The sequence below is a fragment of the Orbicella faveolata genome, unplaced genomic scaffold, assembly GCF_042242905.1.
Source record: "Orbicella faveolata isolate gen_17 unplaced genomic scaffold, um_ofav_v1 contig_26, whole genome shotgun sequence".
NCBI classification, from domain to species: Eukaryota; Metazoa; Cnidaria; class Anthozoa; order Scleractinia; family Merulinidae; genus Orbicella; species Orbicella faveolata.
This window is the reverse complement of record NW_028301554.1, coordinates 11,717,827-11,730,985: the sequence shown is the minus strand read 5'-3', so window position 1 is coordinate 11,730,985 and position 13,159 is coordinate 11,717,827. Positions and strand designations below refer to the sequence as shown.

Below are 13,159 nucleotides of genomic sequence, written 5' to 3'. Positions count from 1 at the left end.
CTCATCTCGTTCATAACTAGCTACCATTACACTGAACATTATGCACTCTAAAACAACCCAATGTATGTATGTAACTGTCACACTCCGTTCCCAACTGGACTAAAAATCACAAATCGGCAACATACACGTCAGTCTTTATTTTTAAATTACCTTGTGTTTAATACAATAAAACGCTCAAGACTTCATATACCTCACTTAAGTTATCTTGAACAAAAATAATTTCCTTTTTCTTCAATAATAATAATAATAATAACTTTATTTAAGTGTCAGGGTAGGTATTTAGCTTACAGAAGCTAATTGGAGACATTACTACGTTACAATAGATTAAGATTTAAAATGTACAGTTAAGAATACGAAATTAAGAATTAATTGGGTACACTAGACTACTTTTCGTGTTGGTTATTAATGTGAATAAGCGAAAACCCTGATAACATTGAAGAGAAAAGATTTAGTTTCATTAAAACGTATCTTCTCATTCCACTAGTAAACAAGAACTATTATAATTGTAAAATTGTCACAGAATAATATCTTTTTGTTCTGTTGACGAAATTAATCGTAGTCTCTTCGCTTTTCACATTGAAACATATCAATGGATGCTGACATTAACAACACGCCCCGAACGCTTATAACGAACTCTGGAGCAATATTTAGGTTTCAATACAACACGCAAACGATTTGAACCTGGTCACAACCTCTTTACATTCCCAGTAGTGCATTCCGCCCCCGCCTAAAATACATATTAATCCTATCATAGAAACAACATTAACTTAGTAGTAGAGCGGCTCAATTCAAAAACTTATCTAATGGGAAAAGCTCACCCTTCATCGCAGGCTCGTAGTTATATGCCAAACACCATGTTACTTTGACTGATTATCCAGTTGCTAATGATTATCGAACCCGCCCACAAAATCCCCAGCCTAACCCACAGAAAATGTCGAAGTAGGCCCAATATATGAATACTTCCTCCTCTTTTATAGAAGAATAAATATGGCCGTTCTGAACTGTATCGGGATCAAATCTTCTCACATACCATTTACCTTTACAACAAGAAATTTAATTGGCTGTTTATAGTAGATCCAATCTGATTGGTGTGACATACATACATCTCTCACTCACTCACTCATCCATTGACCCGTCCATAACATACCCCGACGCGCCGACTAAGAGGTATTTTTTTTTTTACAAAAAAATAATTCAAAAATGAAAATATCTCGTGCCATTTGCATGCTACTAACTCACGAACTGTTTCAAACCTCAAGGCTCATCTCGTTCATAACTAAAATCCTCAACCTAACCCACAGAAAATGTCGAAGTAAACCCAATATATGAATACTTCCTCTTTTATAGAATAATAAATATGGCTTTTCTGAACTCTATCGGGATCAAATCTTCTCACATACAATTTACCTTTACAACAAGAAATTTGATTGGCTATTTATCGTAGATCCAATCTGATTGGTATGACATACATACATCTCTCACTCACTCACTCACTTATCCATTGACCCGTCCATAACATACCCGACGCGCCAACTAAGAGTTATTTTTTTACAAAAAAAATAACCCAACAAGGACTTTGGTAATTGAAAAATAAAGACTGACGTGTATTTTGCCGGTTTGTGATTTTTAGTCTGGTTTGGAGGGGAGTTTGACAGCTACTTACATACATTGGGTTGTTTTAGAGTGCGTAGTTTTCAGTGTAATGGTGGCTAGTTATATATGAAAGAGATGAGTCTTGAGTTTTGAAGCAGTTCATGAGTTAGTAGTATGGAAATGGCACGAGATATTTTCATTATTAGTTACAAAGGGTAACTTGATACTTTTGTTTTTCACAAGAAGTAAGTTCAATTAGACGTCACGAATCGTCGCTTCTAGTTCTTAGGACATGTTTTAGAGGAGACGGGACTATTTAGATTTGAAACAGTTGTAACGTTTACAATTGTAAGTGGAGGTAACGACTGTTTTGTTCTTGTTGTATGCAAATATAACGAGATATTTTTATTTTTTAGTTAAAAAGGGTAATTGGACACTCTTGTTTTTCACAAGGGAGTAAATTCAGTTAGAGCTGACGAATCACCACGACTTGTTCCCACGAGATGTTTGCTATTTTTAGCTACAAATGGTAGCTTGACACTTTTATTTTTCACAAGGGGGTAAATTCAATTAGAGCTGACGAATCGTCACGACTTTTTCCCATGAAATGTTTGAACAAACAAAACGAGATATTGCTATTTTTAGTTACAAATGGTAACTTAACACTTTTGTTTTTTACATGGGAGTAAATTCAATTAGAACTGACAACTTATAGCCTCTTGCTTCCAGGATATTACACAAAAAAGAAGCTAACATCTTTGGACAGTTTTTATGTGTCTGCAGCAGCAGTTTATATTTTTATTTCATGGGCATTTTATGACATTCATCTCAGTCCGAGATCTTTTTTTAAAGGTAAAAAGGTATGAAAACTGTTCAAATATTCTTTGAAGACTCCGTGGCGCCAAATCAGATTTAATCAGACTTAAACGTGCCAGAGAGGTTATTTCTCTTTCTTGCTATTTTTGGTAAAGTAGTGTTGTTGCGTTCTGTAAGAGGTAAACTTATGACTCGTATAAAATGAGGAAAGTTCTCTTAGCTTAAGTATTTCTATGCACAAATTCCTCTTTGGGGCTGGAAGGGCTATGTGGTCAGTAGTCTGTTCCAAACTTAAGATTGCTATACAGCAAAATAGAAAGATAAGATGCTTATTTAACACAGTACTGGGGCTGTTCCAAGGTGGTCTATACTTTACAAGTTCATACAAAGTAGTATTCGAAAAGAGCATGCCTGTGCGCGCGTCACACCAATCACAGTGTGGGTTGTATCAAATAACGAATCAAATTGCCTGTTAGAAAATAGGATGGTATCTACATTAATCTGGAGATGTATCAGATTACTGTAGTTTGTTCAGTTAAACATTTTACATTGTTATATCGAGGGAGAATTACATATGAAAAGTATTATCTGTGACACTCAGCTGCTTACAAACACACACGCTGTCAGCAAAATGTCCAATACTAAATTGTGATTCGAGCGTTCGTTTTGGATGGGCTAATTTTGTCGACCGAAATGAAATTGTAGATAGTACTCATCTGTGTTATCATGAAGTTACTTCTGTGGTTATTACAAACTGTTGCAGAAATGGTAAGAAATCTCGTCATGGCCTACGTATACGTTATCTCGAAGTTGTATATTTCGTATGGTAGGTGTGGTGTCATACAAGATGTTTGTTATTGTAGTCGCATGAAAGACAGAGGATGGGAGAGAAACAATTGTAGATCAGCGAGAGGTGGATATTGGTAAAGCTGCAGATGCTCTTCTTCAAACTGAGTATGTGTGCGAAGAGTTATCAACAAATATTCGAAGCGTTAGTTTATTGAAATTTAGAGAAAGAGCACTCTTTCCTAAATGTGAAACAAGTGAAGGATTGTGCGTAAAAGCTAGGGATTTTAAGCTCATGTCTTCGATCGATTACAATAATTATTTGGAGGGAACAAGATGCTTTGCAAATGAGTTAAGAGGTGTAAAATCGAGATATCGTATTTTCGTGTGTAGCGGATGATGCGAAGGGATGACTGAAAGACGCAAGCTTAGACGTCGAGAACCTTCAAGAATCTGTTCCAAACTTAAGATTGCTATACAGCAAAATAGAAAGATAAGATGCTTATTTAACACAGTACTGGGGCTGTTCCAAGGTCGTCTATACTTTACAAGTTCATACAAAGTAGTTTTCGAAAAGAGCATGTCTGTTTTATTAAGTATTTCGTCGGGATATCAGCTAAAAAGGAGAAAAAGAAGGAAAAGAGTTGTTCTGAAGAATCGCTGTGAAATATTTAGGGACAACAATCATCAAACTTTGTACAAGAATATTAAACTCTATAATGACATTGAATGGAATCCGGGACCAGTATACGTGAATGAGTTACCCTTATCATAACTGTTAAGAGTCTATCGAGTACTGCTACCTCCAGGGCTTTTAAGTCACAAAAAAAAAATAACTCTTGCATGCCTTGCGTGCCTATGTTTTTAAGTCGTTAGCACGCTTTATTGAGTTATTTTTTTGTAAAAAAAATACCTCTTAGTCGGCGCGTCGGGTATGTTATGGACGGGTCAATGGGTGAGTCAGTAAGTGAGTGAGTGAGTGAGTGAGCGAGTGAGTGAGAGATGTATGTATGTCACACCAATCAGATTGGATCTACTATGAACAGCCAATCAAATTTCTTGTTGTAAAGGTAAATGGTACGTGAGAAACACAAGGTATGTATAAACACATGGACTTTGGTAATTGAAAAATAAAGAGTGACCTGTATGTTGCCGGTTTGTGATTTTTAGTCCGGTTTGGAGGGGAGTGTGACAGTTACATACGTACATTGGGTTGTTTTAGAGTGCATAATTTTCAGTGTAATGATGGCTAGTTATGAAAGAGATGAGTCTTGAGTTTTGAAGCAGTTCATGGGTAGTAGGCAAATGGCACGAGATATTTTTATTTTTAATAACAAAGGGTAACTTGATACTTTTGTTTTTCACAAGGAGTTAATTCAATTAGAGGTCACGAATCGTCGTTTCTAGTTCTTAGGACATGTTTTAGAGGAGACGAGACTATTTAGGTTTGAAGCAGTTCTAACGTTTACGATAGTAAGTCCAGGTAACGATTGTTTTGTTCTTATTGCATGCAAATATAACGAGATAGTTTAATTTTTTAGTTACAATGGGTAATTTGACACTCTTGTTTTTCACAATGTAGTAAATTCAATTAGAACTGACGAATCGTCACCATTTGTTCCCACGAGATGTTTGCTATTTTTAGTTACAAATGGTAACTCGACACTTTTGTTTTTCATGTGGGAGTAAATTCAATTAGAGCTTACAAGTTATCGGCTATTGTTCCCAGGATATTAAACAAAAAAGAAGCTTTCATTTCTAGGGTGTTTTTACGTCTCTGCAGTAGCAGTTTAATATTTTTATTTGATGGGCATTTTATGACATTCTTTTCAGTCCGATATTTTTGAAGGTAAAAAGTATGAAAACTGTTCAAATGTTCTTTGAAGACTGTGTGGCACCAAGTTAAAGTGCAATTTAATTAAATCAGAGAGGTTTTTTCTCTTTCTTTCAATTTTCGGTGAAGTAGTGTTGTTACGTTGTGTTGTGTAAAAAGGGTAAACTTACGACTCGTATAAAATGCGAAAAGTTCTCTTAACTTGAGTATTTTTGAGCGAAAATTCCTCTTGGGGGCTGGAAGGGCTCCCGAGGGGGTACTCCCAGAAAAATTGGTTGGGGGTGTGCGGTCCGCTTCACAAAACCCTTACCCTATTTATGACCAAAATCTGCGATATTCCTTACCCTATTTATGACCTGACCAAAAATTCGAAACCCTATTTACGACCTGACCCTCAAATCAAAACCCTGTTTCAGACCTGCGTTATAATTAGCTCCCTAGTTCAAACCAATGTTAAATTACCGTAAACATATAAATTTGTGAAGGGCTTTTGTTGATTTTCTTTTCGATAATGATGAAAAAGTGGCTTCTTCTTAAAGCATACCCATATCAAGGCTAGAGTGCAAAAACCGTACCCTATTTATGACCAAAATGACCAAAATGAGCTAAAATCGATACCCTATTTATGACCAAAACGGCTGAAAAACCATACCCTCCGGGGCCGCACAGACCTATATAGCCCATATAAGGAAGTTCCCCCCCCCCCGGGGGGAAGGGCTACGTGATCAGTGAGTGAAGGAGTTATGCATGTGCGCGTGTCAGACCAATCACAGTGTGGGTTGTATCAAAGAACGAATAAAATTGCCTGTTAGAAAATAAGATGGTGTCTACATTAATCTGGAGACGTGTCAGATTACTGTAGTTTGTTCAGTCAAACATTTTAGGGCTTACTATTTAGTTATCTTACCATTACCGATGTAACATCGTATGTACATCATAAACTCCCAGTTTCTTTCTTGCTGTACATCGCAACCAAAAAAACTTGTCAAATCAACCAAATCATTACTGTAAACAGTTCCATGAATGCTCCTATCTCCGAGACTTATAGTTCACAAAAAAATAACTCTTGCACGCCTTGCGTGCCTATGTTTACATAATTTAGAGTATAAGAAAGTTTCAAGCTTTCACTTGCTATAAACATAGGCACGCAAGGCGTGCAAGAGTTATTTTTTTTGTGAACTATAAGTCTCGGAGATAGGCACATTCATGGAACTGTTTACAGTAATGATTTGGTTGATTTGACAAGTTTTTTTGGTTGCGATGTACAGCAAGAAAGAAACTGGGAGTTTATGATGTACATACGATGTTACATCGGTAATGGTAAGATAACTAAATAGTAAGCCATAAAATGTTTGACTGAACAAACTACAGTAATCTGACACGTCTCCAGATTAATGTAGATACCATCTTATTTTCTAACAGGCAATTTTATTCGTTCTTTGATACAACCCACACTGTGATTGGTCTGACACGCGCACATGCATAACTCCCTCACTCACCGATCACGTAGCCCTTCCTCCCCCGGGGGGGGGAACTCCCTTATATGGGCTATATAGGTCTGTGCGGCCCCGAAGGGTATGGTTTTTCAGCCGTTTTGGTCATAAATAGGTTATCGATTTTAGCTGATTTTGGCCATTTTGGTCATAAATAGGGTACGGTTTTTGCACTCTAGCCTTGATATGGGTATGCTTTAAGAAGAAGCCACTTTTTCATCATTATCGAAAAGAAAATCAACAAAAGCCCTTCACAAATTTATACGTTTACGGTAATTTAACATTGGTTTGAACTAGGGAGCTAATTATAACGCAGTTCTGAAACAGGGTTTTGATTTGAGGGTCAGGTCGTAAATAGGGTCTCGAATTTTTGGTCAGGTCATAAATAGGGTAAGGAATATCGCAGATTTTGGTCATAAATAGGGTAAGGGTTTTGGGAAGCGGGCCGCACACCCCCAACCAATTTTTCTGGGAGTACCCCCTCGGGAGCCCTTCCAGCCCCCAAGAGGAATTTTTGCTCAAAAATACTCAAGTTAAGAGAACTTTTCGCATTTTATACGAGTAGTAAGTTTACTCTTTTTACACAACACAACGCAACAACACTACTTCACCGAAAATTTAAAGAAAGAGAAAAAGACCTCTATGACACGTTGAAAGTCTGATTTAATTAAATTGCACTTTAACTTGGTGCCACACAGTCTTCAAAGAACATTTGAACAGTTTTCATACTTTTTACCTTTAAAAATATCGGACTGAAAAGAATGTCATAAAATGCTCATCAAATAAAAATATTAAACTGCTACTGCAGAGACGTAAAAACACTCTAGAAATGAAAGCTTCTTTTTTGTTTAATATCCTGGGAACAATAGCCGATAACTTGTAAGCTCTAATTGAATTTACTCCCATATGAAAAACAAAAGTGTCGAGTTACCATTTGTAACTAAAAATAGCAAACATCTCGTGGGAACAAGTGGCGACGATTCGTCAGCTCTAATTGAATTTACTACCTTGTGAAAAACAAGAGTGTCAAATTACCCATTGTAACTAAAAAATAAAAATATCTCGTCATATTTGCATGCAATAAGAACAAAACAATCGTTACCTGGACTTACTATTGTAAACGTTAGAGCTACTTCAAATCTAAATAGTCTCGTCTCCTCTAAAACATGTCCTAAGAACTAAAAGCGACGATTCGTGACCTCTAATTGAATTCACTCCTTGTGAAAAACAAAAGTATCAAGTTACCCTTTGTAATTAAAAATAAAAATATCTCGTGCCATTTGCCTGCTACTCATGAACTGCTTCAAAACTCAAGACTCATCTCGTTCATAACTAGCCACCATTTCACTGAAAATTATGCACTCTAAAACAGCCCAATGTACGTATGTAACCGTCACACTCTCCTCCAAACCGGACTAAAAATCACAAACCGACAACATACACGTCACTCTTTATTTTTCAATTACCAAAGTCCTTGTGTTTATACTTACCTTGTGTTTCTCACGTACCATTTACCTTTACAACAAGAAATTTGATTGGCTGTTCATAGTAGATCCAATCTGATTGGTGTGACATACATACATCTCTCACTCACTCACTCACTCACTCACTCACTCACTCACTCACTCACCCATTGACCCGTTCATAACATACCCGACGCGCCGACTAAGAGGTATTTTTTTTACAAAAAAAATAACTCAAAAATTAAGAACACTTAGTGATAAATCACGAAACAGTTTGGCAACAAAACCAACTTTAAATTTTTGCGGGCCGTACAGGAGAGTACGGCCCGCTAAATTGACCAATCACCACGCGCGTACTAACTGAGAAATATAATAATTATTGTTATATCATAGGTTCTTGTTACGTCATAGTACTTCTTGAGTTTGTAACGCGCGCGTGGATTAACAGAGTGTTGTGTGTTAGTGTATGTTGCTTATAATTATACTCTCATTTGTTTATTCGAACGGTTCCGTTCCCTGGTTATAACATTTGGCGACGAGGATGGGATAGATGTTACTTCGTTTACTTCCAGGGTTACTTATACGCCGCATGACTCCTTCTAACATTGTTTCGCTGTTTCGTGTTTTCACGCTTGTGGTTGTTGCAGCCACGACTTCGCCGCTATAGCTGGTTTTACATGACGTCACCAAAATTCGAACTACAAAACTATTGATCTTCCTGAGATTTTACTTAAATGATGTATAAGAGCAGCTGAAAACTAACATTCATACAAACTTTCGCTCCGAATGGGTTCTTGGTTTTCTGATACACTACGCTTGAACTTCTAAGCTTTGGCGTGACGCGACATTTACATGACGGCCTGGAGAGCTGTCATGATGGCTAAAAAAGTGACTTATTTCGGGGAACTTGGCTATCTGAACAGTTCATATTGTAGTCAACGTTCAACACGCTACTTGGCTTTAATCGATAAGACGAAATATGCAATTTAACGATAGAGTGCGAAGAAAGCGATGAAAAGGGAGCGGTTGCTACAAACAAAATAAATTACAAGTTATAGACGAATACAATAAAAGAAACAGAAATAACGAGCCGAAGTTAGACGATACTTACAAACGTTGTATGACTAGGAAGCTAAGGAACACGTAAAAGGAAAACGGCAGGGCGATAAATAAAACGAGATGACAGTAGCGTCGCGATGAAAATACACAAATTAACTAGAAAGACGCATACAAAAGGGGATGAAACAAAACAAAATTATGCGAAAAAACCTAACAGAATATCGATAACGTGAAAGCGAGATAAACGAAAAGAATGCGATGATCACGAAAGAATGCACGCACAAACGGAAAAAACAACAAAGAATTAAATGCGGCTGCAACATCTGGCTCCTGTAAGAGTTACTAAAACTCTTAGGTTCTCAGTTTTTTAACGTTAAAGTTCATAACACAGTTCTCTACTCCTTATGGCTCCTCTGGCTGGGATTTACCCTGGTCTTCATTTCTCATTCTCCAGTATCAGCATGAGTTTGTCGATTGGGCAATCTAGAGTCGTTGTTGTCGTGGTAACTCTGACCGATCTGACCTGTCCATTTGAATCCGGGTGTACGTCGACAACTCGGGCCATGCTCCAGTCGTTTCTTGGGGCTCGATCATCTACGATCAGTACCAGGTCTCCCCTTTCGAAGTTTCTTCGGGGGCGGTTCCATTTTACTCTCTGTTGTAGATTTTGGACGTATTCTTTTCTCCATCTCGACCAAAAGACATTGGAAAGATACTGCACACGTTTCCATCTTTTACGGAGGTACAAATCAGCTTTCTGAAAGTTTCCTGGCGGAGGCATGACAACCCTTGACTTCATAGTCAGTATGTGATTTGGTGTGAGTCGATCCAGATCCTCGGGATCGCTTAACGGGACAGTGAGCGGGCGACTGTCGATGATGCATTCTACCTCGGTTAACAGGGTTCTAAAGGACTCATCGTCGAGGGTGTGGCCGTGTTCTCGCATCAATGCAAAGAAATTTGATCTGACAGACCGTATCTGGCGCTCCCAAACACCACCCATGTGGGACGCTGCCCGAGGATTCTGTTTCCATTGGATAATCCAATCAGAATTGAAGTCTTTGCAAAGATTCCTTTGGATTGCGCTGTGGTCCAGCTCGTCTAAAGCTTTCTTTAGTTCTCTCTCTGCTCCTACGATGTTGGTGCCTTGGTCTGATCTGATCTCACGTACTGGCCCTCTCCTTGCTATGAATCGTCGAAGGGCGTTAATGAAGGAATCCGTTTCCAATGAGTCTGCCGTTTCAATGTGCACCGCTCGGCTAGCCAGGCAGGTAAATATTGCGCAATCTAGACATTGCGCAATCTAGCCATTTTTGAGTTATTTTTTTGTAAAAAAAATACCTCTTAGTCGGCGCGTCGGGTATGTTATGGACGGGTCAATGGGTGAGTGAGTGAGTGAGTGAGTGAGTGAGTAAGTGAGTGAGTGAGAGATGTATGTATGTCACACCAATCAGATTGGATCTACTATAAACAGCCAATCAAATTTCTTGTTGTAAAGGTAAATGGTATGTGAGAAGATTTGATCCCGATAGAGTTCAGAACGGCCATATTTATTCTTCTATAAAAGAGGAGGAAGTATTCATATATTGGGTTTACTTCGACATTTTCTGTGGGTTAGGCTGAGGATTTTAGTTAAATGAACGAGATGAGCCTTGAGGTTTGAAACAGTTCGTGAGTTAGTAGTATGCAAATGCAACGAGATATTTTTATTTTTAGTTACAAAGGTAACTTGATACTTTTGTTTTCACAAGGAGTAAATTCAATTAGAGGTCACGAATCGTCGCGTCTAGTTCTTAGGACTTGCTTTAGAGGGTACGAGACTTTAGATTTGAAACAGTTCTAACGTTTACAATAGTAAGTGCGGGTAACAATTGTTTTGTTCTTGTTGCATGCAAATATAACGAGACATTTTTGGTTTTTAGTTGCAAAGTGTAATGTGACACTCTTGTTTTTCACAAAGGAGTAAATTCAATTAGAGCGGACGAATCGTCATCACTCTTTCCCACGAGATGTTTGCTATCTTTAGTAACAAATGGTAACTTAACACTTTTGTTTTTTATATGGGAGTAAATTCAATTAGAGCTGACAAGTTATCGGCTACTGTTTCCAGGATATTAAACAAAAAAGAAGGTTTTGTTTCTGGACGGTTTTTACGTCTCTGCAGTAGCGGTTTAATAGTTTTATTTGATGACATTCATTTCAGCCCGATATTTTTTAAGGGAAAAAGTATGAAAACTGTTCAAATGTTCTTTGAAGACTGCGTGGCACCAAGTCAAAGTGCATTTAATTAAATCAGACTTTCAACGTGTCAGAGATTTTTTTTTCTCTTTCTTTCTATTTTCGGTGAAGTTGTGTTGTGTTGTGTTGTGTAAAAAGGTAAACTTACGACTTGTGTAAAATGCGAAAAAGTCTCTAAATTAACTTGAGTATTTTTGAGCAAAAATTTCTCTTGGGGGTTGGAAGGGTTATGTGATCGGTGAGCGAGGGAGTTATGCATGTGCGGGTGTCACACCAATCACAGTGCGGGTTGTATCAAAGAGCGAATCAAATTGCCCGTTAGAAAATAAGATGATAACTACATTGATCTGGAGACATGTCAGATTACTGTAGTTTGTTCAGTCAAACATTTTATGGCTTACTATTTAGCTATCTTACCATGACCGATGTAACATCGCAACCAAAAAAACTTGTCAAATTAACCAAATCATTACTGTACCATGAATGCTTCTATCTACAAAACTTCACAGAAAAAAATAACTCTTGCACGTCTTGCGTGCCTATGTTACAGGAAATGTCACAGGAACGCGCAAAGGTCAAGTTTAAAAACTTAATTTCCTCAGGGTATATATCTGTCAGGTTATACCTGTCAGAATATATATCTCAGGTTTATATGTATATGTCACTTTGTTCCACACGTTGGTCGATGAAAGAAAAACGACAATACGGGGTTGTTATTCGCTAACGAACAAATTTTAACCTACATTTTATCCGGACTTGTTTTTTGTGACTAATTTCGCCAAGATGTCGCGACAAGATCGGTTGTCATCGTTCACTGTGCTAAAACATACCTGGTTAGGCGTTCAATTTCAATTGTTGACAGCCCTAGGTTGTTTAACTTTTTGAAAATTTTGCCGATATGTACTGAAGTTTATTAAAGCGTCAGTTTACAGACATGTAGATTATTTTCCGTTGAGGAAATTTCAAACTCCATTAGAATAATTTTTAGTTACAAAAAGTTGAATGGCGGGCGACCTGGGAAACCATATGAATGCACGATTGACGGAGGCGAATCGTTGACTGCTCGCGGACGCTTTGATTCAACGCGTCGCGTATGTGGTAAGGAGAATTTAGATTTGTTAAGTTGGAAAATTTAAAGAAAATCTTACATAGTTTCTATGGATAGTTGGAAACCAGCATTCTGAAAATGTGAACCTTTACGGCTTAAAACATAGGCACATATCGTTGTCAGGTTTGTTAGTTTTGTTCTGTTGTTTTGGGGTGTTTAACGAAATCCTGCTTTCTGGTTTAATTTATGATAAAGGCAGATATTGTTCAGTCGCCATCAATTTGTAGGAGCTGAAAAAACACTAAGAAAACACTAAGAATATACTGTTATGAAAATTTGTTATTTGCCTTTGTGGTTTAGAATAAATTAAATTATCGTTTTGTCCACAGGAAAAAAAAAGGATCATGAGAGTAATATCAGGAGTGAGGAGTGTAAAAAAACTTACAGATTCCCCCTTTTAGAGATTCCCTCTTTTAGAGATTCCTCCTTTTAGAGATTCCCCTTTTACAGAGTCCCCCTTCTGGAGATTCCCCCTTTTAGAGACCCCCCTTTTAGAGATTCCCCCTTTTAGAGATTCTCCCTTTTAGAGATTCCCCCTTTTAGAGATTCCCCGATTTAGAGATTCCCCATTCACCGTTCCCCGTTCCCCATTCCTCGATTCCTCGTTCCCCGTTTTAGAGATAGCCTTTATCGTAACGTTCATATCGTTCATGCCCATACATATCCCGAAGAAAGTTTCAGATTAAGACCATTACGTCATTGGAGATTTCACAACGGCTACGACTGATGGTACAATAATAGAGTTTGTGTTGATCAAGTGATGTGATGT

At 37.7% G+C, this 13,159-nt stretch overlaps 1 protein-coding gene across 1 annotated transcript; it reads right to left on the bottom strand.

Moving 5' to 3' along the window:
• Positions 1-9,480: 9,480 nt before the first annotated feature.
• On the bottom strand, positions 9,481-10,047 carry LOC149108171 (uncharacterized). The gene has a single exon (XM_089295255.1). It carries the CDS (start codon positions 10,045-10,047, stop codon positions 9,481-9,483), a length of 567 nt encoding a protein of 188 aa, XP_089151381.1.
• Between the last annotated feature and the right edge of the window lie 3,112 nt (positions 10,048-13,159).

What these genes read in the sequence shown, in the direction of transcription:
- LOC149108171 (XM_089295255.1), bottom strand. Translation starts at nt 10,047, where the DNA reads ATGGGTGGTGTTTGGGAGCGCCAGATACGGTCTGTCAGATCAAATTTC.